General features: G+C 33.6%; 3 protein-coding genes across 6 annotated transcripts in view; 1 reads left to right on the plus strand and 2 right to left on the minus strand.

Moving 5' to 3' along the window:
* LOC106659618 (alpha-tocopherol transfer protein) overlaps window positions 1-6,817 on the plus strand; it is an 87,356-nt gene extending 80,539 nt beyond the window's left edge. For all 4 annotated transcript variants that reach the window (XM_014382237.2, XM_014382234.2, XM_014382236.2 and 1 more), the window contains exons 4-5: window positions 4,705-5,019; window positions 5,634-6,817. In XM_014382237.2, the coding sequence (XP_014237723.1) occupies window positions 4,705-5,019; window positions 5,634-5,999 (681 nt within the window). In that variant the 3' untranslated portion in view covers window positions 6,000-6,817. The remainder of the gene's footprint in view (window positions 1-4,704; window positions 5,020-5,633) is intronic.
* A 4,727-nt stretch (window positions 6,818-11,544) lies between these two features.
* LOC106659482 lies at window positions 11,545-20,593 on the minus strand. Its single transcript, XM_023463328.1, has 12 exons — window positions 20,568-20,593; window positions 20,360-20,480; window positions 15,515-15,654; window positions 15,303-15,435; window positions 13,039-13,170; window positions 12,938-12,977; window positions 12,611-12,875; window positions 12,394-12,516; window positions 12,138-12,228; window positions 11,883-12,022; window positions 11,671-11,803; window positions 11,545-11,604 (listed from the first exon to the last, which is right to left on the minus strand). Exons 1-12 carry the CDS (start codon window positions 20,591-20,593, stop codon window positions 11,545-11,547), a joined length of 1,404 nt encoding a protein of 467 aa, XP_023319096.1.
* A 722-nt stretch (window positions 20,594-21,315) lies between these two features.
* LOC106648100 lies at window positions 21,316-26,388 on the minus strand. The gene is made up of 9 exons (XM_023463330.1): window positions 26,326-26,388; window positions 22,907-23,038; window positions 22,712-22,826; window positions 22,385-22,649; window positions 22,168-22,290; window positions 21,911-22,001; window positions 21,651-21,790; window positions 21,442-21,574; window positions 21,316-21,375 (listed from the first exon to the last, which is right to left on the minus strand). Exons 1-9 carry the CDS (start codon window positions 26,386-26,388, stop codon window positions 21,316-21,318), a joined length of 1,122 nt encoding a protein of 373 aa, XP_023319098.1.
* Between the last annotated feature and the right edge of the window lie 1,398 nt (window positions 26,389-27,786).

Genomic DNA, 27,786 nt, shown 5'->3' on the forward strand with positions numbered 1-27,786 from the left:
CGGGCCGCGCGATTTATTATATCGAACTTGGGAAAATTCCGTGTGTCTGTGTGTCGCGAGAAAGAAAAACCTCACTCTGCGTGCGTAGCTGCTGCTGCTGCTGCTGCTGCGAGAGAGACATGATTGTGTCAAGGTGAGCCTTACTTGACGCACATAATAAAAATATATACTTACGCACCGAGCTCGAGCCAATTCCTTACCGATATTGTATGTGTGTGTGTGTGCGGGACACTCAACAGGTATTAAGGAGACTTGTTAGCTGCTTCGTGCCTCGTAATCCTTCGCACGTATACAATCGAGATGATTTTTTTATGTTATCCCGTGGTAGGAGAGCTTGACGTTTTATGGTCAATTTTTGGTGGGTGATAAGGTTTTCGTGGCATAGAAAGCGTCATTCGAAGTTGTCATGTTGTTGCCAGTAACATTTTATGCGCATGTATTGCTTTTTTCTATTTATTCATCGTTATTTGACGATAAGTATTTTTCATTCTCTACATTTGAAATGTAAAAATCAATCAAATCAAATTCAGTCATTGGAATTTAAAATTTGTTACCAACAACAATATCGTTTCCGAAAACTTTGAAAATTAGAAGGATGAATGCAAACGTGTAAAATAATTTTCAATCATATCTGCCCCAGTTGATCATACTTTTTATTTACCCGAAAGCCTGAAGTTAGTGGCAAGTTTACGTATTTTATATCAGAGTATAGAGAGATATAATTTCTTATCTACAGTAACGTTTTTACACAAATCGTGCTTTGTCTTATACAATTATCCTGACTTTTTTACTTGCAGATTTGCAGATTAAGGTACTTTCCATCTAGCGGTGGAGGCTCGAAGTATTATTATCGCACTTAAGAGGAGCCTACCCGGGGTGCGGGTGACTAATTCTTACCACTATTTTAATGCGGCTTCCTGGTAACTATTAATGAAGCCCAGTATGCTTAGTTGGATCCCATGGGCCTTGAGACACATTTTTAAAAGCGTTTTCTAATTATTTCAAAATCTTTGCTATTTTATATGTCGAGATGGAAGCACTTATACGAAAAAATGCAAAGAACAAAAAAGTTTTAAAATTTTTCCAAGAATCGATCGAAATTCTTTCAGAATCTTTGGGATCTTCTACCACCCTTTTTAAGAAGTCCTAAAATCTGTAAAAAACGTCAAATTAAATAGAGGTCCCAAAAATTTTAAAAAATTTAGGCAGGATTGTTCGAAAAATTAAAAAAAATTTTTATTCTTCACTTTATTCGTTTAAATGCTTCTATCTCGACACAGATAATAGCAAAGATTTTTGAATGAATAGAAAACGCTTTTAAAAATGGGCCTCAAGACCCATGGAATCAATCTAAGTAGAGCTCTATAAATATTACCGGGAAACCACATACAATTTTTAGTGAGAATTGTTCACCCGCACGTAGTGTGGGCTCCTTATAAGTACGATAATAATTAGAAGTAATGGAAAATTGATATAAATATTTTGAAACGGTGTATTGACCATTAGTACCATGGACGAAGGCAAAGAAAAAATTTTGTCATACAGATGGAAAGACAATATAAAACAAATACATAACAACCAATCTTCTTCATGTTCAAATATTTTACCACAAAACATTTACCACGGTGTAAATTAAACGGTATCCGGTAGCTTTGAATAAGTAATTCACGTGATCATATCTTTAAAAAAGATATGTCTAAAATAATTATGAATAACAATTCAACTCATTTTGAAATAAATTCATTACAATGCAAGCATGGTACAATTACAGTCAGGTTTTTATTTTTTTTATAAAAAATTTCTTAAGCTCTGAAATGCATTGGTTAATTATTTCGGTATAGCCATACTAGCGATCAGTATTTATAATACGGTCGGCTGGATGTAAGGGATTCTTAAATTCTTCAATATAACCCTAGCAGAAATGTTTTAAAAAACATTACGATTAATGGACTAATAATTGGCAATTTTTGTGATTACAAATCTTGAGAGCATTTGACACTTTAACTGTTTAAAAAGTTAGACTTGTTTTAAACCGCTTTGAATTAAACAGATAGTTTAAGCATCTGCCTCTAGATGGCGAGTACCTTTAAATTTGTAAATCTGCAAGTGGCATAGTAACAAAAATGATATAAGACAAAGCAATTTTTAACTATTAATTTGTAAAAAATTGTCGATGCTTCATTTATACCGAAAATCATCACTCTGAGCTCTTTTATGGTCTGGCACTTGACCTCGTCGGTCTCGCCTAGCTCGCGCCTCGCGTAATCCTAAACTTCGTCCGTACCGGGACAAAGTCGAGGTCGAGCGCCAACTCCTCGTCCGAGGCGATGAACTCGCCGCTCTCCTTCGGCTCGGGCATGATTTCGCTCGTCGCTGTTGTTGTGCTCAAGCTTAATTTTGATAATCAAATTTGGAAAAAAAACTCTGCAAGTAAAGTACAAGCTCGATTTCACTTTTTTTCTATGAATAATTATTAGAGACAAGTGGATATTAAAATTTACATTCAACATAATATCTATGATGACTTGTTATCCCACTGTTTTGTGAATATAAAATCAATGCGACGTTCATTCGTACGCTTTTGCCGCGCGTCCAGGAAAATTGTGCCACGATCGTTAGTAAACTTTTGATATAATAATAGGTATAACCTATATACAGAATATATTCTTTGATAATGACGACGATAACGCATAATAATAATCTGTCGAAAGCAGCCCAGCTGGAAAATGAATTATGTAGAAATTGATGCGCGGTCGCATGGCTTATACGTCGGGCGCGCGTACACAATGGCTGGCGGCCGCTTGTTTCCGGGCGTTCGATTTTTTTTTCATTCTTAATATTCTTTGTACGGGACTTAGTTTCAGGATCCGATTGTGTGTGTGTGTGTGTGTGTGTGAGTGCTTCGAACAGCGAAACGATTATTATCATTATTATTATTATTTTTTAATTCAGTTTCAAAATGATCTCGCTAAGACAGGGTATGTATCATACTTGATCGGAATGTAGTAGTGACTCGCTGAAAATTTCAACCGAAAGAATGGGAGCCTCGCGAATCATTACGAAGAGCAGATTGTTATATACCTGGAGCTCTCGCGTCAATTATATAATAAGTATATAAGTCGCTCACGCGAATATGACGTGATTCAAGCTGGTTCTAATTAAAATACGCCCGATCATCGAAACGTATAACTTTGGACTATATCATAGTTTTATTAAATTGCGACGATAAATAATTGATGAAAAAAAAAATTGTTTACTATTGTTCAAAGTTATTGCCATACGTATTTGTATATTTCTAATCATAGCACGCCTGGTAGAAATTTTTATTCAAATGACTTTTTAAAATGTTTTAAAATAGTTTTTGGCGATTTTTATGTTACAAATATGCTACATATATTAAACGCATTCAAAATGACCTAAAAATTACACGTGAGTTGTTTTACAAAAATGTTCAACCACTTTAAATACGATAATGCCACTTTAGACCACTAGATGGCTAGTACTCAATCTGTAAATCCGCAAGCAGCAAAGTCAGATTAAAATTATATAAGTAAAAAGCAGGCAGCTACATAGACACTCATTTGCAGTAATTTGTGTGTTGGCTTGATTGATGGCTCTCGCAAATGGCTTATCTACATAAATATACGATTCCAATGAGTAGTACCTCACACTTTTCTGGGGGGAAAACAGACAAAGTATAACGATAAAGGTAAAAAAGTAAACAAAACGAAATGATAAATAAAAAATCACGTAGACCACGCGGACGTATTCGTACACACAATCGCGCGTAATACAATCAAAGCTCCGCATCTGTCGCATCGGTCGCTGTTATTGTCGTATACTCGATACGATGTCAATCGAGTCGAATCCTCTCGAGTTTATTAATAATTGGGAAGGCAGAGAGAGAGGCAACTTGGCGCACAGCGGCAGTCCGTATAACATCCTTATCGCGCGAATCTGCGAGTCCGGACTCACAAACACACTCCAGAGAGAAGGAGAGACGTGTTATCCGCCTACTTTATTATATACGAGTAAAGAAAATTCGATAGAGCGAAAAATTATTTTAAAATAAAACGACGAGCCGTAGTTTTGGCCCTTTGCCAGTTCTGCTGGCTCTGCTCCGTATAATATAATAATGTACACGAATTCGCCCTATCAGTTCGTGTGCCTGCATCTCATTGGCTAGCTTCGCACACACACACACACAACTACGATATCGATATAAAGCTCGAAAGTTCAACGAAAATAACTATACGTATATAATAACACCATTTTCTCCGAGTCCCTTAGTAACTAGTGGCCCTCTCGAATATCGTCATTTCCCACTTTTGAGCCAGTATAGTGCGACGATCGATAAACCATAAATAATTACGTAAATCACCTCGTCGTTCGCTGCACTCGGAGGGCACGAATTCCTTATATATAGCTGTTAGCTTTCAAAATTTCAAGTGATACACAGCAGCAGCAGCAGTGGCACAGGTCCGATGATATAATTCATTATGCGTCGCTTTGGCGTGGTTATATGTCGTTCGCGCGCGAAAAGACGCGCGTCTAAAGGACGACCTAGTTTCGCACTTGCAAGCCACAGCCACCTTATGCATATGTATGCGTGCATGTGTGTGTGTGCGGCGCACACTCGTGATATATATATATATATTACATATTCATGCATCGCTTCATTCGATTAAATCTTTTTTTTTACAGGTCGTGCGCTACTACACATTCAAGGAGGAGCACCCGGAGATCCACGTGGACGTGAATCCGATCGAGATGAGGCACATCGGCGACGACGACATCATGTCGGTGCCGGCCTATCGCACCCCGTGCGGCCGGCGCATGATGATCTATCGCATGGGCAACTGGGACCCGCGCAAGTTCTCCGTCGACGAGATATTCAAGGCGACGATGATCATACTGGAGCTGGGCCTGCTGGAGCCGCGCGCCCAGATACTCGGCGGCATCGTCGTCTTCGATCTCGAGGGCATCACCATGACCCACGCCTGGACGATAACGCCCCAGGTTGGTTTTGTCTTTGATTAATTTTCTGGTATAAATGCAGGATATTTTATTGCTGACCTTTGGACAAAGAAAAAGTTTCATAAATAATTGTATTCGGCTGTGAAGTTCATTGATTGATGGCATTTAAATTTTTTTAACATATAATCAATGGGGATAGTGACCTTCGTAGCCGAATGCAATATGAAAATCAAATACATGAGGGATCATGAATTTGAAACTGAAAAGTCTTCACAACTAGACATAAACGGACCAATAGTTTAACGTATTTTTAAACATTAAAGATCATATAAAATTTTGATGGCTATTTTTTGTCTTTATAAAATTCGTGTCAATTTCCAAAGAAAATATCGTACTACAAAACTATAAGTTCTAACGATCATGCTTTGTCTTATACAATTATTTTTACATCGCCACTTGCATATCTACATATAAAGGTACTCGCCATCTAGTGGCTAAGACTGAAAATTATTCAAAAGTCCTCTAAATTTCGCGAAACAATTAAATCGCCATTTTCAAGTCATTTTAAACGTTTTCAATGAATTTATTTTTAGTCATTGAAATCGAAAAATTACATAATCTTCAACTTTAAAAAAAAAAATTATTTTTCAAAACAGGTGGCCAGCATGGTGATATCGCTGATGGTCACGGCCTTCCCGCTCACCACCCACGCCATACACATACTCCACCAGTCCTGGATCTTCGACACGATGTTCGCCGTGTTCAAGCCGCTGATCGACGCGCGCATGAACGCCAAGATATTCTTCCACGGCGACGACATGTCGAGCCTGCACAGACACATACCGCCCGAGTACCTGCCCAAGAAGTACGGCGGCAGGCGCGACGAGCAGCCCTACTACAGGTGGATCGAGGCGCTCAGCAAGAATCCCCGAGTCGTCAAGGAGATGAAGAGCCTGGGCTACGTAGTGCCCGACGACGTGGTCGAGGCCGTAGACAAAGCCGAGGAGAAGACGCCGGCTTAGAGAGAGAGAGAGAAAGAGAGAAAGTGAGGAAGGTTCATTATTTTGGCGCAGGAGCTTTTTTTCTATGTACGCGTAGCAGCAGCAGTTGTGTGTGTGTAGATAAGGATATATTTTTTTCTTTGTTTTTTTTTTTTTTTTCATTTTGTGATAGGTGTCAGATGTTGGGAATATCCGTGCTGAACCGTGAGGCAGATCGCGTTAATTATCAATTGATTCGTAAAAGTTACGTAATGCTCTTCTTTTTCATGATATTTGTTACTTTTTATATCGACTCGATACAAAAAAAAGCGAATTGTAATGCATATTCAATACCCCGGCTTGTCGAATTGATTAGTGTAGCATTTATTTTTATGATTATTACTTGTGTAACGATATTTTTCACTACGTATTAAGAGCTATATCTGGGAACGTTAATTCATAGGATTTTAATAATAGTATGTCTTTACGATGGACATGTGATGTGATTTTAAATTATGCAATCGATCGAAAAAACTTGTTGTGAAACAAAAAATAATAAATACAAAAAAAAGCTGTAGCTTGTTGTCTATTCTAAAATTCTTTATATTCTTGTAATTCAAAAATCTTCATATTTTTGACTTTCGAATCCTAGTCGAAAATACTATAACGAATGTATAATCATCGATGGACAAAAACAAAAAAAAAGTGAATAAAACAACAAAAGTGTACAAAGACAGAGAGATCTATTATAGTTTTTATCAACGCATAAAGTTCTCATTGTAAAAGTAGTTTTCAAATAATAAAAATAAACATTATGTATCGTCGCATTAAATAAAAAAAATAGAATTATAACGATCAAACGCTTATTTCGTCATTATAAATTTTTTTGGTGAAAAACCAATTATTCATCCGGAGTAAACGACTTCTTACATCACGTGCGCTGCTGTACCTCGTCGTATGGTCGTGTGTTTGTGTTTATAGGTACTGTGTATACAGGGCCATCTCCTTTCATTAACGTATATATCAAAGCACGTAAGAGGTCGACGCCTTTTACACAACACACACACATACACGTACACGTACGAGCTTTACGATCGTTTTTGCTCAAATTGAGGAGGGCCAACCCCTTTGTACTTTGCCTCCCTTATTGTAGACGCGCTCGTGTAACGGCATAGCAAGGCACTGCACACATTTGTTGACAAAAATGATTATCATCATTATCATCGTTATTATTATAATCGTCGCTCGCGCTCGCCCCGCCCGATAATTGACCAATATGTCGTGTGTACGTATGGGGCGGCTAATATATTTTAGAAATTTATATTTGCTCCAGCGATTTCCTGCAGCGTGTAATATCGATCATTTTCGAGCTGTGCGAAGTGCTCGATACAAATTTCGCATCTAAATCGTCGTATCTTCGATAATACGATATTACAATTACCTATGGCCATTTAATGCGATTACAATTGCCTACCTAATACTAAAACTGAAGTAATTGAGAAAAGAAAAGTTGTCTTCTTTCGTCCTCTTACGAGCGATTCAAATAGTTCGTTAAGCCATACGCGTATTATCAACTGCCGGATCGATACAAAGTGGCGAAAAGCTCGATGCTATACACATTACGCAAGCAACAATTGCCAAGTTTCGCGAGTTAGGTGTGCAGATCCTCGATTATAAGCTCCTCCTGCAACTACGGACTTACAATCATCAAATACAACAAACAAGCTGGGAAAACTTTCATCGTTATATGTTATGCCGCGCGCGCTCGGATCTGCGAGCTTATAACAATCGTGTACGATGATGGGGTAAACGAAAGGTAAACGCGAGAAGGTAAGTGGCACGAAATTATCATGGTTGTATATACCTTATGTAAACTGCGAGGTATACTTTATAGGCAGCGTGTGCAAAATTTTCTTACGTGTATACTTTCGAAGGAGCGACTTGGAAGAGTTGAAATAAAAAAAAAATTGTACAAAAAAAAGGCATCTACATAGCAACGCAACAATCGCTCTTTGTATCGGTTGAAAAAAAGCTCTCGAGCTCGCTCTCTGTGAGTAATAACTCGGAGCGAGAAAAGGAAATAATGCTCCGTGTGTACGTATAGTTTTTCTTTTATGCATATCTATCTACGTACACGTTGTCTGGGCGCAATAGGGAAAATTAAAAATCGTAGCGAAGCGTGCTGCTGCTGCTGCAAGCTCGGCTCAAAAGTTCAACCTTCGAGACACACGAAGAAAGCCGAGTCTGCTGCAGCACAGACTGTATACGATGATGCATATACACAATACACCCACCGAGAAAGAGATATTTACGTCTTTCATTGCCCGCACACTGCAGCTGCGTGTGTCTGTGTGCATTGTGTCAGTTTCTTGTATAATATACAGAGCCTAGTCGACGCGGGCGAGACGAAAGCTCCGGCGGCAGCACGTAGGATTCGCGGAAGCTCGGCGCTATCTCTAGCTTTCTTTCTTTCTTTCTCTCTCTTTTTCTTAAAGCTCATGAGCTTTCATTAGCGACTTGTTTGTTGTTTGGCGGGAGGAGGCTATATATATGTATTTTGTATACAGTAGTTTCGCAGTAAGCGCAGGCAAAAGTTTATTTTAATAAGACGCAAAGCTAGCGCGCTCGCTCGAGATTCGATTAAAAGCTCCGCGAGCGAGCGACGAGGAAGAGATTCCCCCTCCTCGTTATACGCAGCTTTATACGTAATATACTGTTTTTTTTTGCTACTGTTGCGCGCGCCTTTGGCTCAGGTGTATAGAGCCTCGATAATTAGAGAAGTTTATCGGTGGAAATAATTATGGACTTGGAAATACTATTACTGCTACCCCACCTCCCCCTTTTTTTCGAGGCGTTCTCGTGGGTCGATCAATCACTTACCTTCTTTTTTCATGTATAATATATCGCCGTGTATTAATGTGGCTCTAGTAGGCCTCGTGGGGCAATTTTCCACCAAAGCGAGCGGTGTAATTCTCATTAATTTGAATTGGCTCGTTTCTTTTGTAACAGAAACTGAGCGCGCGTAAGCCTTATGGTAATGAACTAAAGTTCACGACGTGTAACGTCGTAATAGTTTACATGATACAATTTATACGAAGATTGGCACGCGCGTATCGATTCATTCATTCAATACAGTGCGACGGAGAGGAAGATCAGAGGCGCTCGTTATGTCATCGTGATCGTGCTATCTTTCTGTCACTTAGGCTCGACAATTAAAATACATCCTACAAGGACAATAATAAGATACATATAATATGTAAGATTTACAACATGATGAAATAAAAAAGATTTATTCGGACATTTAAAGACCGAAATTGGGTTTAAACATTTTTAGTATGAGATAGCCTCTGGGAGTGATCGTTTTAATTGTGACGCTGAGATTTTCTTCTGGTATACCGATAGGAAGTGGTATTACAGAAATAATAAAAAATTGAAGACGGAAATTGTTCACATACTTCCAGTATTTTATTATTCTTTATTTCAATTAAGTATTCTTTACGATTCATGTTTCAAATACTTAATAACTCTTTACAAAATTAAAAAATATTCATACGAAATATTTTGTAAAATTACATAATGTACTCATGTAATTACAGAAGTCTTTATTACATCCATATCAATCACAGACTCCTAGGGCTTGCTACGATTATGTGCTGCATTCAAGTGAGATTTGAGGTTAGATTTGTATCCAAATGATTTGTGTCAAATTTCACTCTCGAAAGGTTTACTGCCAACATGTACTCCAATTATGTGAATTTTGAGCTTATATTTTTCTCCAAATGATTTGTGACAAATTTCACGCTCAAAGGATTTAATCTGATGATGTACTAAATTTGTGTGTCTATTGAGAGTACACTTTTGTCCGAATGATTTGTGACAAATTTCACACTCAAAGGATTTAATCTGATGATGTACTAAATTTGTGTGTCTATTGAGAGTACACTTTTGTCCGAATGATTTGTGACAAATTTCACACTCGAAGGGTTTGATACGAACATGTATTGCACTCATGTGTCTATTAAGGGTACTCTTATCACCAAATGATTTGTGACAAATTTCACATTCAAAGGGTTTATTTCGATAATGTACTGTATTTATGTGAGTTTTGAGGTTTCTTTTGTATTCAAATGATTTGTGACAAATTTCACATTCGAAGGGGTTAATGCTTTCATGGGTCGTACAGATATGTCTTCTTAAAGTCGATCCATTTTTATAAGTTTTCTGACACATTTTACACTCGTGTGATTGTTTGGTTCTAAAAGTTTGTCTTAACTTTTTAATCTCCCTGTGTTTCTTAACTTTCATGTGAGAATTCACTTGAACTTGATCATCTAATTCGTTTTTGATCAAAATTACTTGATTTTCATCACTCAAGCAGTAAGTGTGACTTTGATTTTCTATTTTCACAATGGACGGAACATTTTCGTTCTCAGTTTTACTTACAGATGCTTGACGGTAGAGATTTCAATTCAAGTTTAACATCTTTGCACTCGAAATCAATGAATATTTTTTCATCTAACCTTTCGCGTAACGCCATAACCTCATTAATGTGATTTGCCTGAAATTGCAATTGTGTAATAGTTTCTGGTAGTGGAAAAACAAAACATTGATCAAATTATTGAACTCACCGATGATTTATAACCCAAGAATGTTTCAACGTTTTTCACTTCAAAGTTGTCAAAGTCCAAAGAATCAAAATTATGATCGTCTCCTGCATCTGGCCAAGTATCTTTCGGCTCTTTCTTCACTCTGCAGAATAATAAAGTGCGATAAAGCGATTGCTTTGTAAAATATCATTCATTACACAAAAATGTTATACCTAACTATGTCTCCGACGTTTTCCATATTATATGTAACACTGTGAATTTTCACTTTCTACACAGAGAAAATATTTGAGGTTAAACGCAGCGAATAGCCAATACTATAGGCCGAATTGATCGATTTGTAAACACTTGCTCATCTAAGGAATTTAGCTGTTCATTATCGACTGTAAGCACTACTCGTACAAATTAGCGAGGTGTACCCGCATGCAACAGTGATAGCTACGTGGCTACGCCTTCCCCCTCCAACAAAAATGTTGACACTTCAAATTTTTGTGCTGCAAACCAAAATTATCTTTTCGCGTCCATATAATCGTCGTTCGTACAAGATTTGAAAAGATGCTTGCCAATGCTCTATAAAGTGTCCATTGTCGATGTATTGATAATCATTGCATTTTTCTTATCCAAACTTATATAACGACGCTAGCACGTTTACATTTAAAAATGTATAGAAATGGGTTTACTTGAGGTTAAGAAAAGAAAATATTGATAAATATAATTGCTGAAATTTTTATTAAATTGAAGAAAAAATTAATTGTAAATTGAATTATTAATTAAACATTCACAAATAATAGTGTGAATTTTCGTGTATCAGCTTGGGCGAATTGTTATCTGAACATTCACAAATAATAGTGTGAATTTTTGTGCATCAGGGTGAGAGATTCACATGGTTTTCAACTTTTTTCTTCGTTATTATTGAATTAATTTGGTAAATATAAAACTAAGTAATAGTAGAAACGCAGGATCATTGCAGTAAAATGTTTAAATCAAAGCGTAGCATATATTGATCTAAAAGCGGTTACAAATGACATGGACTTTTTTAATACCTAAAATGGAAGTTTAGCATCAATGAATGTTAGACGAATTTTTAATACTCAAATAAATAGTCTTACGGAGCTGAAGGTTTCAAAGCTCAAAACAGCTAAAAATCCTGCTTTTAATTCCATAGGTTTCATCGTTCTTACTAGTATTAAGACCAACAAAATTCGAGCTTTTGGAGGGTACCCGTGCCAATCGACGCAATAACTGCGAGAATGTTATGAGGATGTCAAAAGTTTGATAAATTCCACTTTTTTATGAATTTTTATTTATGAAGTAACATTACCATTTGGTAAACAGCTCATTACCAGCATCACTCAAAAATTGACCAGGAACGCATATGAATAGGATTACCGACAAAGAGGCGATGCATAAAACCAACATTTTTGAAGCCATTGATTCGTCTGAGTCCATCAAAACTACCATCTGAGTTATTGATATGGATACAATTATAAAAAATTATAGTATCGACTATTGAACTTGATTGAAAAGTATTTTTTCAATTTTTTCCAATGAATTTATTAATTTTGATGATATTCACCGCAGAACAGGCTATGATGAGGCTGGTAGAGGTACCCAGCATTGTCACAAACATCATTGATTCGGTTACGAAGTATAAAATTTCGTACAGCCTTTACAAGTCATTTAAAAATGATAATTTCGTATCGAAAAAATTTTAATAATATTTTTATAATTTTTATTGAATCGAAAACGATTTCTCGTGTTTTCATTTTTCATAAAAGACTCAATGCAAAATAGTAATTTTCCAGTCAATTTTCAACATAAAAAAAACTTACTTGATACATCTTTGATGTTGCTGGATAAAATACACAAGACTCTTGGTAAGGAAGTTGTAAGCGATATCTCTACATTCAGATACCATGTCGCTATAGCAAGAGTCGGTTTTTTCCAAATAATATCTAAAATGTAAAATTAAGGTTTTACTCGTTTTATCAATGTCTTGAAAAAAGAAATCAATGTTATGCAAAAATTTCACGTCATTTATGCACTTACTGCAAGTATTGAAGTTCACCGACGATGAATCCTACGCCTGAATACAAAAAAGTGTTCAACCCTCCTATTATGGTAAAATATATCATTATAGTTATGAACTGCAATGCAAACAAATGATAAAAGTATTTTTCCTCGTCCACGAAAAATTCCACATGAAGCGGTAGAGCTTTTTGAAACGTTTGATTTCCTGGTAAAAATTGTGTCGATAAAATTGGAATAACCAACGGTGCAAATGCAAAGGTTACAGTGATTGGGATGAATAACACTGTAAACAATTAAGTTGTCTTATACAATTATTAATTTTCACTGATAAGTAAATCTACTGACTAGTTATAACTAAACTGAAACGATTCGATTTCTCGTAAGACTTAGATCAATTGAAACTAAATGGTTATATGCTTTATATTTATGGGAAAATTTTTTCGTACTCTATCGTATTTCCATATCATGAAGGGGTAAACATATATCATCATCAATGAAGCTATCACTTGAAATAGATCCTCGATGAAAAGACTACTGCTGAAACCATATTCTTTAGTATTTTCAGTTACTTTGATGATCTAAACATAAAAGAAAATATTGAAAAAGGGGTTCCAAATTATGCCAAAAATAATACTTACCCCACCAATCAGAAAAATAATAAAAATGAACAGTATAAATATTCTTCCCAATGATCGTAGCTTTTTATTTTGAAAAGGCCATATACAGCATGTACGCATTATTATCAGCAAAATTTGAGAGTCTGGTGAGCAAAATTTTTCAACCTATTCCACGTAAATTTCCGTACTTCGATTCAACGACATGTTTGAAATATAAACCCAATAATGATGTTTCTGTACGAGTTTACTGCGTGAATAAATATTAGCTCTAACACACACATCATAGCAAAGAAAAAGTTTTATGGAAAAATGTGAATAAATAATATTTGTTGGATTTTCAAAGAAAACCAACTTTTATTTATTTCAAATTTTATTAAAAATTGATCGAAAAATAAAAAATTAAAGACATAAATCTATCTATAGCGGTTAGTATTAAATATCTAGACCACTTGAAATAATAAAGTTGTACGTATAATTTCGTATCAATAATATTGAATTTTACATGATTATCCTGTCCAATATTTCATGAAAACATTGTCAAATTATTGTAAAGATACCATTATGGGGTTATTATAGCTCTTTTCGAATCTAGCGTTAGATTTACGATTTATGCAACCGTTTCAAAAATACATTTGTTTAAACAAAAAAAAATCGTGGTTTTTGAACATTTGTCTTCAAAATGATCGTATTTATCACCACGATTACGCATTCGGATCGGGTTAAAACTCTGGATCTGGTGGCATACAGTCCTATATTAAAAGTTAGCGGCGTTGGTTCATCTAGATTCAAGATGGCAGCCACCTAAACAGCTGATTGTAGCCGAAAATGTAAAAAAGAGCTTTGGTATTTTTTTACTCGGAAAGAATGGACTCTACGTAAAAATGTTATGAAACGAAAATTGCTAAGAATTGATAAAAAAACACGCGTGAATTTTTTCAGAATTTTTTAGACGATTTTGGATATTTCGGAAATGGCCATTTTATAACAATTTCCAAAATCACCCAAAAAGTTCTGAAAAATTTAAGCGTGTTTCTTGATCAATTTTAAGAAATTTTCGTTCCATAACATTGTTTCGTAGAGTCCATTGTTAGCGAGTCATAAAATCTGAATAGCATTATAACATATGCTGTATCATCTTTTAGCCGATAATCGTCGAATCAGCTGTTTTGATGCTGCCATCTTGAATCTGAATAAACCAACCAACGCCGCTAACTTTTAATATAGTACTACATGCCACCAGATCCAGAGTTTTAACCCGATTCGAATGCGTAATCGTGGTGAAAAATATGATTATTTTAAAGACAAATGTTCAAAAACCACGTTTTTGTGTTTAAACAAATGTATTTTTGAAACGGTCGCATAAATCATAAATCTGAGGCCAGATTTGAAAAGATTTGAATCCCATAATACATGATATTTTTACATTAATTTGACAATGGTTTCATAAAAAAATAAAACGTGGAAAAATTAGTCAAAATTTGGGTCTCATGGTATTGGACGAGTTATGTCATAACTTTATTATTTTATCTAATAAGGGAACATTACGTACTTTTTAAGATTTAATTTCATGAAAATATAGGAACAAACTCAGATCTTTCTGATGCTATTCAAACAAATAATTAGAAAAATAATAGGCTTTTGTTCCTAGTCCCAAACAACTAAAAATTAAGGCTGATAAATTAAGTGATTAAATGATACCAATCACATGATTTCATTCACAATTAATTGATGTAAGTATCTTGATAATTATTATATTCTTCTTTTAAATACTTTTATAATAAGGTATGTACTTGTCACATGGATTTTTATTTGATTTCAGAAAATTAATACAACTATATATACGCAAATAGTAATCTGATCTTTTGTCCATAAAGAGGAGCGAGCATGTATTTGGATATTTTTCGACCATTTTCATAGTAATTATTACAATAATATTTTAAAGGAACAATGATTTGAATAATTTAAAATCAAAGCGAGGCATAAACTGATCTAAAAGCTGTTACAAATGACATGCATTTTTTTAGAACCTAAAATGAAATTTCATGATTGAAGAAAGTCGTACGAATTTTTGATATGCAAATAGATAACTTTACCGAGCTAAAGGTTTCAAAGCTCATATCAGCTAAAAATCCTGCTCTCAATATGAAAGGTTTCATCGTCCTTACTAATATTAGTGCTAACAACATTCGAGCTTTTGGATGATACCCGTGCCAATCGACGCAATAACTGCGAGGATTTTGTGAGGATGTCAAAAGTTTGATTAATTCCAAATTTTTGTGAGTATTCATTCATGAAGTAATATTACCACTCAGTAAACAATTCATTGCTAGCATCACTCAAAAATTGACCAGGGACGCACATAAATAACATTACAGTCAATGTAGCACAGCTAATAACCAACATTCTTATGGCCATTACTGCGTCTGAATCCATCAAGACCACCATCTAAATTTATTATTGATTTAATCCTTTAACGCCTGAAGTGACCATTTTTGGACAACATTTATAGCGATGAATTACACCGACTAAAAATTGTTTAAAAAACTTTTCAGACATTATTTCTCACGTAAAATTTAATGTACTTTTCGAATCCGGGGTCAGAATTGAAAAAATTTTGTTCAATAAAAAGTTATAAACAATTTTGTAAAAAAAAAACATGAAATTTGGAAAAAAAATCTCGTTCAACTCAAATTTCAACACGGAAAGAAGGTTCGCTATACTTTATTGTAAAATAGTTATAATGACGAAATTCAAAATGGCGATCATAAATTCGGCTCTCGAAGACCTGTATGTCATAAAATGATTTCGACAATTTTTAACTCGATAACCATCAACTTTACAAGAAAAAGTTGTAGAATAAAAGGTGTTTAGAATTGATCAAAGAACATGCCTGAATGTTTTCAGAATTTTTGGAGCGATTTTTGGATTTCTGAATAAGACCATTTTTTCAAAAATCCAAAAATCGTTCTAAAAAATTCTGAAAAATATCAGGCGTGTTCTTTGATTAATTCTAAACCCTTTTTGTTCTATAACTTTTTCTCGTAAAGTTGATGGTTATCTAGTTAAAAATTCTTGAACGTTCTCAGTTAAAATCAAAAATCAAAAATGAAACCGAAAGTTCTTTCCGTGTTGAAATTTGAGTTGAACGAGATTTTTTTCTCGAAATTTCAGGTTTTTTTTTTTTACAAAATTGTTTATAACTTTTTATTGAATAATTTTTTTTTTATTCTGACCCCGGATTCGAAAAGTACATTGAATTTTACGTGAGAAATGATGTCTGAAAAGTTTTTTAAACAATTTTTAGTCGGTGTAATTCATCGCTATAAATATTGTCCAAAAATGGTCACTTCAGGCGTTAAAGGGTTAAACATTATTTTTCTATTCTTCATTTTTAATGATGAAAAATTATTTAACAATTGATTCATTTGAAGATATTCACCGAAGTGCAGGCTGTGATGAGGCAACTCGATGTACCAACCATTGCCACAAACATGATCGATTCGGTCAGGAAAAATAAAATTTCGTATAGCCTATTCAAGTTATTAAGATTGAGTACTTTCATTTTAAAATTCAAAAATAGCTTACTTTATACATCTTTGATGTTGTTGGATAAAATACATAAGACTATTGGTAAGGAAGTCGTGAGCATTTTTTTTATTTTTAGAAACCATGCAGTCATAGCAAGAGTCAGTTTGTTTCATATAATATCTAAAAAGTAGAAGTGAATTTTTAAAATACATAAAAATTATATTTATTTAATGCGAAAGAAGTTCAACGTCAACCGACGCATTTTCTTGGCAGTCTTCACTTACTGCAAATGTTGAAATTCACCAATGATAAATCCTACGCCTGAATATAGAAGAGTACACAATCCTCCTACTATCGTAAAATAAATTATTACAGCCAAGGACTGAAAAGCAAGCAAATAATAAAAGTATTTCTCTTCATCGATGAAAAATTGCGCATGAACTGGTAGAGCTTTCAGGAAAGTTTGATTTCCTGGTAAAAATCGTGTTAATAATATTGGAATAACTACCGGAGCAAATGCAATATTTGCTGTTATTGGAATGAAAATCACTAGAAAATATTATATTTTATTGTATTATTATAATTACGAATGCGTAAAACTACTACTGACTGGTAACAACAAAACTGAAACGATTCGATTTCTCGTAAAACTTTTTAACCATGCCTTGTCCAATTTTATCATTGTTTTCCAGGACTCTTTTCATATAAACGACAATCATAATAATCTTAAAATTATCAAGCATTTCATAATTTAATTGTATTGGAAACAAATGGTCAATTTTGATTTTTGATTGAATTTTTTTTGTTACTTTATCGTAATTCCAAATCATAAACGGGTAAACATATAGTAACATTGATGTAGTTATTATTTGGAATAAATCTTCAATAAAAAGACCAATATTAATACCGTGTTCCTTTGTATTTTCAGTCATCTTTATAACCTGAACACGTGATAAATTATTGGAAAAGTGGTATTATGTCATGTCAAAAATACGTACCTGACCGATGAAAAAAATTATATACATAATTATGATAAATATTCTTCCCAAGAATTGTTGATTTTTATCTTGAAAAGGCCATATACAGCAAGTACGCATTATTAATAGCAACAATTGAGACTCTGGAGAGCAAAATTTCTCAACCCATTCCTCGTTAATTTCCGAATTTAGGTTTGACGACATGTTTGAAAAATCAACCCAATGACATTACTAAACGAGTTTCTTTCACAAATAAACTAGAGTCCCGGTACATACATCATGGTCAACCGAAAGTTTGATGAACAAATGTGAATAAATGATTTGTTTGTTTTTTTTCCTTCGAGTAGAGTTGAGTTTAATCTATTTGAAGATCTAATAAAAATTCATCGGAAAATAAAAAATTGAAGATTTACATCTATATAGCTTATGTCAGTTAGTACTATACATCAGATTACTCGGAATAATATACTCAAAAGTCTACACATATTTTCGTATCGATAATAATGAATTTTACATGAGTACTTCAAACATTTTTTTAACTTCTTTTACTAATGAGGATCATTTCTACTATAGAAAAAAAAATTAATGATCTTAGCATGATAGTAAAATAATCTATTTAGGTAAAAGAGTCATATCGTCCGAGTGCTGCATTAGTAGTTGTATTGACCGCTAGGCAGCGCAGGTTTATTTTCTCGAAACTCATACACAAAATAGTAAAGATAAGTAATATAAGTTCATTCAACAAAATATCTATTTAACAATTATTGTCACTATGTTCTTGACTTTATAATTTCTATTATGCGTGTTTTGAGAAATCGTTTGACTTTGAGAACTACGAACGAGTTATTATGTCATAAATGAATTAAAAAGAATATAAGATCGCGTCGAATAAAAGTTTTAAAGTTTTTCGTACTGAAAGGGCAAAATAAATTATTCAAAATATTCTTATACCGAAGCTTAGCTACTGATTCAAAGCGCTTCAAAACTGTTCAGACTGAAAACCACATCACTCACCTATATGATACAGGATTAATCACTCGAAAATTGAGCGAAAAACTACGACTTTTTCCTCCCGATTCATTCATATTTCATATCCATCAAAGATAGAATCGTCCCATTTCATTCAAGAAATGATCATTCTTTCTCTCCAGTCGATGATCAAAAGTTTCTAAAACTTTCCACTATCGTTTTAATCGCTGCTACAACGCGTCGCATCCCCGAGCTTTGTGCGAGCGTACGCGTGTCGCGGAGCTATAGTCTCGGATCTCGATATACGTACGTAGTATGCGGCATGCAAGCGCGTGTATACGAAAATTCGAAAATGATACGCGGAGCTCGTTCACTCCCATAGTCTACTCGATTCCGGGGATTAATCCTTCAAATGAATATACGGATTTGCAACGCTCTCTCGGGTATATAATACGCTGCGTTGTCAGAGCTGTAAGTCATGCTGCGTTAAGATCGCATACACCAAGACGACGCGACATTTTTCATCATATCATCGTGTGTGGGTTGGGGTTGCAAGTACACGATTTAATCCGCTCAAAAAGAGTACGAAAATTTGCTTATGTAAACGCACGACGTAAGAGCGGATACGTTTATAATATAAGGCATGGCAAATGGTTTGTGACAAATTTCACACTCGAAGGGTTTGATGCGAACATGTACAGCATTTATGTGTTTATTGAGGTTACCCTTTAATGAAAATGATCTTTTACAAATGCCACACTCGAAAAGTTTTCTCCAATTATGCACCACTATTATGTGATTCTTGAGATTATACTTGCGGCTATATGATTTGTGACAAATATCACACTCAAATGGTTTGATACGAACATGCCTACTGCACTCATGTGTCTATTGTACTCTTATCACGAAATAATTTGTGACAAATTTCACAATCGAAGGGTTTGCTCCGTTCATGAACTGTATTTACATGACTTTTGAGTTCACCATTTTTTCCAAATAATGTATAACAAATTTTACATTCAAATGATTTGCTGTGAACATGAACTCCAATTGTATGATTTTTGAGGTTCGATTTTAATCCAAATGATTTATTACAATTATCACACTCAAAGGATTTAATCTGACGATGTACTTAATTTTTGTGTCTATTTAGAGTACACTGTTGTCCGAATGATTCGTGACAAATTTCACATTCGAAGGGGTTAATGCTTTCATAGGTCGTACAGATATGTCTTCTTAAAGTCGATCCATTTTTATGAGTTTTCCGACATATTTTACACTCGTGTGATTGTTTGGTTTAAGAAGTTTGTCTTAACTTTTTAATCTCCCTATGTCTCTTAACTTTCATTTGAGAATTCACTTGAACTTGACTGACGCTATCATCTAATTCGTTTTTAATCAAAATTACTTGATTTTCATCACTCAAGCAGTAAGTGTAACTTTGATTTTCTATTTTCACAATGGATGGAACATTTTCATTTTCAGTTTTACAGATGCTTGACGGTAGAGATTTCAATTCAAGTTTAACATCTTTGCACTCGAAATCAATGAATATTTTTTCATCTAACCTTTCGCATAACGCCATAACCTCATTAATGTGATTTGCCTGAAACTGAAATTGTGTAATAGTTTCTGGTAATGGAAAAACAAAACATTCATCAAATTATAGAACTCACCGATGATTTATAACCCAAGAATGTTTCAACGTTTCTCGCTTCAAAGTTGTCAAAGTCCAAAGAATCAAAATTCTGATCGTCTCCTGCATCTGGCCAAGTATCTTTCGACTCTTCCTTCACTCTGCAGAATAATAAAGTGCGATAAAGTGCGATTGCTTAAAGTGCGATTGCTTTGTAAAATATCATTAATTACACAAAAATGTTATACCTAACCACGTCCCCGACGCTTTCCATCGCTCGCTTTATTATATGTAACACTGCTAATTTTCACTTTCTACGCTGAGAAAACATTTGAGGTTAAACGCCACGAATAGCCAACACTACAGGCCAAATTGATCGATTTGTAAACACTTGCTCATCTAAGGAACTTAGCGAGGTGTACCCGCATGCAACAGTGATAGCTACGCGGCTATGCCTTTTCCCTCCAACAAAAATGTTGATACTTCAAATTTTTGTGCTGCAAACCATAATTATCTTTTCGCGTTTATATAATCGTCGTTCGTAAAAGATTTGAAAAGATGCTTGCCGATGCCCAATAGAGTGTCCATTTGTAAATGTATTGATAATCAATTCATTTTTCTTATCCAAACTTATATAACGACGCTGTTTAGGAACACTTGCACGTTTAGATTTAAAAATGTATGGAAATGGGTTTACTTGAGGTTAAGAAAAGAAAATGTTGATAAATATAATTGCTCAAATTTTTATTAAATTGAAGAAAAAATTAATTTTAAGTTGAATTATTAACTGAACTTTCACAAATAATAGTATGAATTTTTGTGTAACAGGGTGAATTATTATCTCAACTTTCATAAATAATAGTGTGAATTTTTGTGTATTAGGATGAGAGATTCACATGGTTTTCAACATTTTTCATCGTAATTATTGAATTAATTAGGTAAATATAAAACTAAGTAGTAGGAGAAACGCAGGATCATTGCAGTAAAATTTTTAAATCAAAGCGTAGCATATATCGATCGAAAAGCTGTTACGAATGACATTGACTTTTTTAATACCTAAAAGGGAAGTTTAGCATCAATGAATGTTCGTAGAATTTTTAATACTCAAATAAATAGTCTTACGGAGCTGAAGGTTTCGAAGCTCAAAACGGCTAAAAATCCTGCTTTCAATTGCAAAGGTTTCATAGTTCTTAATAGTATTAAGACCAACAATATTCGAGCTTTTGGCGGGTATCCGTGCCAATCGACACAATAACTGCGAGAATTTTATAAGGATGACAGTTTGATAAGTTCCACATTTTTGTGAATTTTTATTTATGAAGTAATATTACCATTTAGTAAAGAGCTCATCGCCAGCATCACTCAAAAATTGACCAGGGATACATATGAATAGGATTACCGACAAAGTGGCGATGCACAAAACCAACATTTTTAGAGCCATTGACACGTCTGAGTCCATAAAAATTACCATCTGAGTTATTGATATGGATACAATTATAAAAAATTCAAGTATAGTATCGAATATTGAATTTGATTAAAAAGTATTTTTTCAATTTTTTCCAATGAATTTATTAATTTTGATGATATTCACCCCAGAACAGGCTATGATGAGGCTAGTAGAGCAACCCAGCATTGACACGAACATGATTGATTCGGTTAAGAGGTATAAAATTTCGTATAGCCTATACAGGTCATTTAAAAATGATAATTTCGTATCGAAAAAATCTTAATAATATTTTTATAATTTTTATTGAATCGAAAACGATATCTCGTGTTTTCATTTTTCATCGAAATACTCAATGCAAAATAGTAATTTTCCCGTCGCTTTTCAACATAAAAAAAACTTACTTGATACATTTTTGATGTTGCTCGATAAAATACACAAGACTCTTGGTAAGGAAGTTGTAAGCGATATCCTTACATTCAGATACCATGTCGTTGTAGCAAGAGTCGGTTTTTTCCAAATAATATCTGAAATGTAAAATTAAGGTATTACACGTTTTATCAATGTCCTGAAAAAAGAAATCAATGTTATGCAAAAATTTCGCGTCATTTATGCACTTACTGTAAGTATTGAAGTTCACCGACGATAAATCCTACGCCTGAATACAAAAGAGTGTTTAGCCCTTCTATTATGGTACAATATATCATAATAGTTAGGAACTGCAATGCAAACAAATAATAAAAGTATTTTTCCTCGTCAACAAAAAATTCCTCATGAAGCGGTAGAGCTTTTTGAAACGTTTGATTTCCTGGTAAAAATTGTGTCGATAAAATTGGAATAACCAATGGTGCAATTGCAAAGGTTACAGTAATTGGGATGAATAACACTGTAAATAATTAAGTTGTCTTGAATAATAATTAATTTTCACTGATAAGTAAATCTACTGACTAGTTATAAACAAACTGAAACGATTCGATTTCTCGTAAGACTTTTTAACCATGGCTTGTCCAAGTTTATCATTGTTCTCAAGGACTCTTTTCATATGAACGACAGTCATAACAATCTAAAAGTTATTAGGCATTTAATAATCAATTGAAACTAAATGGTTATATGCTTTTTTTTAATCGGAAAATTTTTTGGTACTCTATCGTATTTCCAGATCATGAAGGGGTAAACATACATCATCATTAATGAAACTATTACTTGAAATATATCCTCGATGAAAAGCGTACTTCTGAAACCAGATTCTTTAGTATTTTCAGTTATTTTGATGATCTAAACATAAAAGAAATTATTGAAAAAGTGGTTCCAAATTATGTTAAAAATGATACTTACCCCGCCAATCAGAAAAATAATAAAAATGAATAGTATAAATATTCTTCCCAATGATCGTAGCTTTTTATTTTGAAAAGGCCATAAACAGCATGTACGCATTATTAGCAGCAATATTTGAGAGTCTGGTGAGCAAAATTTTTCAACCCATTCCACGTAAATTTCCGTACTTTGATTCAACGACATGTTTGAAATATAAACCCAATAATGATGTTTCTGTACGAGTTTACTGCGTGAATAAATATTAGCTCTAACACACACATCATAGCAAAGAAAAAGTTTTATGGAAAAATGTGAATAAATAATATTTGTTGGGTTTTCAAAGAAAACCAACTTTTATTTATTTCAAATTTTATTAAAAATTGATCGAAAAATAAAAAATTAAAGACATAAATCTATCTATATCGGTTAGTATTAAATATCTAGACCACCTGAAATAATAAAGTTGTACGTATAATTTCGTATCAATAATATTGAATTTTACATGATTATCCTGTCCAATATTTCGTGAAACCATTGTCAAATTTATGTAAAGATACCATATATTATGTGGTTTTTATAGCTCTTTTCGAATTTAGCGTTTGATTTACGATTTATGCGACCGTTTCAAAAATATATTTGTTTAAAAATAAAAAAAATCGTGGTTTTTGAACATTTGTCTTCAAAATGATCGTAATTATCACCACGATTACGCATTCGGATCGGGTTAAAACTCTGGATCTGGTGGCATACAGTCCTATATTAAAAGTTAGCGGCGTTGGTTCATCTAGATTCAAGATGGCAGCCACCTAAACAGCTGATTGTAGCCGAAAATGTAAAAAAGAGCTTTGGTATTTTTTTACTCGGAAAGAATGGACTCTACGTAAAAATGTTATGAAACGAAAATTGCTAAGAATTGATAAAAAAACACGCGTGAATTTCTTCAGAATTTTTTAGACGATTTTGGATATTTCGGAAATGGCCATTTTATAACAATTTCCAAAATCACCCAAAAAGTTCTGAAAAATTTACGCGTGTTTCTTGATCAATTTTAAGAAATTTTCGTTCCATAACATTGTTTCGTAGAGTGCATTGTTTGCGAGTCAAAAAATCTCAATAGCATTATAACATATGCTGTATCATCTTTTAGCCAATAATAGTCGAATCAGCTGTTTTGCTGCTGCCATCTTGAATCTAAACAAACCAACCAACGCCGCTAACTTTTAATATAGTACTACATGCCACCAGATCCAGAATTTTAACCCGATTCGAATGCGTAATCGTGGTGAAAAATATGATTATTTTAAAGACAAATGTTCAAAAACCACGTTTTTGTGTTTAAACAAATGTATTTTTGAAACGGTCGCAAAATCATAAATTTGAGGCCAGATTTGAAAAGAGAGATAAGAATCCCATAATACATGATATTTTTACATTAATTTGACAATGGTTTCATAAAAAAATAAAACGTGGAAAAATTAGTCAAAATTTGGGTCTCATGGTATTGGACGAGTTATGTCAAAACTTTAATTATTTTATCTAATAAGGGAACTTTACGTACTTTTTAAGATTTAATTTCATGAAAATATAGGAACAAACTCAGATTTTTCTGATGCTATTCAAACAAATAATTAGAAAATTAATAGGCTTTTGTTCTTAGTCCCAAATAACTAAAAATTAAGGCTGATAAATTAAGTGATTAAATGATACTAATCACATGATTTCATTCACAATTAATTGATGTAAGTATCTTGATAATTATTATATTCTTCTTTTAAATACTTTATAATAAGGTATGTACTTGTCACATTGATTTTTATTTGATTTCAGAAAATTAATACAACTATATATGGTCAAATCTCAAAATAAAATTCCGTTTCGTTAACAAAAAAAGGTGACATTTTTTTTTGCGTGACTAGCGGCCCTGACCCCCGCAAATTGTTCATAGGACCTCCAGAAGTGAAAAAAAACGCGTGAACATGAAATTTGAAAATAGTTAATTTTTTTTGGGGCACTTTTGTGTTTTAGACGCCGATAAGTCATCTTTTCACGCAAATACGACTTATTACTCGATTTCCAAGTCGTTGTAAAAGTATCAAAACTCATCTGAAAAATTTAACTGACTACTGTATTCGATAGGAAATTTTGTCAGCTTTCCGATGGTACTATTCGAATTTCCGAAATATCCAATTATTACCGTGAAAATCACCATCAAACATTGAGAGCTAAATATGTCGAAAAATTCAGTACGGAAAAAGTGAAATTTTGTTGATTTTTTCTGGTGAAAATGAAATTTTTCGGAAAATCTAACTGCACCATGAGAAAGCTGAGAAAATTTCCTATCGAAAGCATATCGAATTTCGATTGTAGTGAGCCGTGCAACGCTAAAAACCTCAAGACCGCTCTGAAAACTGAAAACGGAGAACAGGGGAGTCAAAATACGTTCGTATAGGATTGTAATTCGGCTCAAAAAATAAATGAAGATATGCTTTCGATAGGAAATTTCCTCAGCTTTCTCATGGCGCAGTTAGATTTTCCGAAAAATCTCATTTTCACAAGGAAAAATCGAAAATAATCCAAAAATTTCACTTTTTCCGTACTGAATTTTTCGATGTATTTAGCCCTCAATGTTTGATGGCGATTTTCACGGTCAAAATTGGATATTTCGGAAAATGTGATATTATAATCGGAAAGCGGAGGAAATTTCCTATCGAATACAGCAGTCAGTTAAATTTTTCAGATGAGTTTTGATACTTTTACAACGACTTGGAAATCGAGTAATAAGTCGTATTTGCTTGAAAAGATGACTTTTCGGCGTCTAAAACACAAAAGTGCCCCAAAAATAATTAACTATTTTCAAATTTCATGTTCACGCGTTTTTTTTCACTTCTGGAGGTCCTATGAACAATTTGCGGGGGTCAGGGCCGCTGGGCATGCAAAAAAAATGTCACCTTTTTTTGTTAACGAAACGGAATTTTATTTTGAGATTTGACCATATACTCAAATAGTAATCTGATCTTTCGTGCACAAAGAGGAGCGAGCATGTATTTGGATATTTTTCGACCATTTTCATAGTAATTATTACAATAATATTTTAAAGGAAAAATGATTTGAATAATTTAAAATCAAAGCGAGGCATAAACTGATCTAAAAGCTGTTATAAATGACATGCATTTTTTTAGGACCTAAAATGAAATTTCATGATTAACGAAAGTCGTACGAATTTTTGATATTCAAATAGATAATCTTACCGAGCTAAAGGTTTCAAAGTTCATATCAGCTAAAAATCCTGCTCTCAATATGAAAGGTTTCATCGTCCTTAATAATATTAGCACTAACAAAACTCGAGCTTTTGGATGATACCCGTGCCAATCGACACAATAACTGCGAGGATTTTGTGAGGATGTCAAAAGTTTGATCAATTCAACATTTTTGTGAGTATTCATTTATGAAGTAATACTACCACTCAGTAAATAATTTATTGCTAGCATCACTCAAAAATTGGCCAGGAACACATATAAATAAAATTACAGTCAATGAAGCAAAGCTTATAAACAACATTCTTATAGCCATTAGTGCGTCTGAATCCATTAAGACCACCATCTAAATTTATTATTGATTTAGTTTTATTTATTATTCTACATTTTTAAGGATGAAAATTATTTAACAATTGATTTATTTGAAAATATTCACCGAAGTGCAGGATGTGATGAGGATACTCGATGTACCGACCATTGTCACAAACATGATCGATTCGGACAGGAAAAATAAAATTTCATACAGTCTATTTAAGTTATTAAGACTGAGATCTTTCATTTTAAAATTCAAGAATAGCTTACTTTATACATCTTTGATGTTGTTGAATAAAATAAATAAGCCTTTTGGTAAGGTAGTCGTGAGCATTTTTTTTATTTCTAGAAACCATGCAGTTATAGCAAGAGTCAGTTTGATTCATATAATATCTAAAAAGTAGAAGTGAATTTTTAAAATACATACAAATTATATTTATTTTATGTGAAAGAAGTTCAACGTCAATCGACGCATTTTCATAGCAGTCTTCACTTACTGCAAATGTTGAAATTCACCAACGATGAATCCTTCGCCTAAATATAGAAGAGAACCCAATCCTCCTATTACCGTAAAATAAATTATTATAGTCAAGGACTGAAAAGCAAACAAATAATAAAAGTATTTCTCTTCATCGATGAAAAATTGCGCATGAAGTGGTAGAGCTTTCGGGAAAGTTTGATTTCCTGGTAAAAATCGTGTTAATAATATCGGAATAACTACCGGAGCAAATGCAATATTTGCTGTTATTGGAATGAAAATCACTACAAAAAAGTATATTTTATTGTATTATTATAATTACGAATGCGTAAAACTACTACTGACTGGTAACAACAAAACTGAAACGATTCGATTTCTCGTAAAACTTTTTAACCATGCCTTGTCCAATTTTATCATTGTTTTCCAGGACTCTTTTCATATAAACGACAGCCATAATAATCTTAAAATTATCAAGCATTTCATAATTTAATTGTATTGGAAACAAATGGTCAATTTTGATTTTTGATTGAATTTTTTTTGTTACTTTATCGTAATTCCAAATCATAAACGGGTAAACATATAGTAACATTGATGTAGTTATTATTTGGAATAAATCTTCAATAAAAAGACCAATATTAATACCGTGTTCCTTTGTATTTTCAGTC

This window comes from Trichogramma pretiosum, unplaced genomic scaffold, assembly GCF_000599845.2.
Source record: "Trichogramma pretiosum strain Unisexual culture from Peru unplaced genomic scaffold, Tpre_2.0 scaffold39, whole genome shotgun sequence".
Taxonomy (NCBI): Eukaryota; Metazoa; Arthropoda; class Insecta; order Hymenoptera; family Trichogrammatidae; genus Trichogramma; species Trichogramma pretiosum.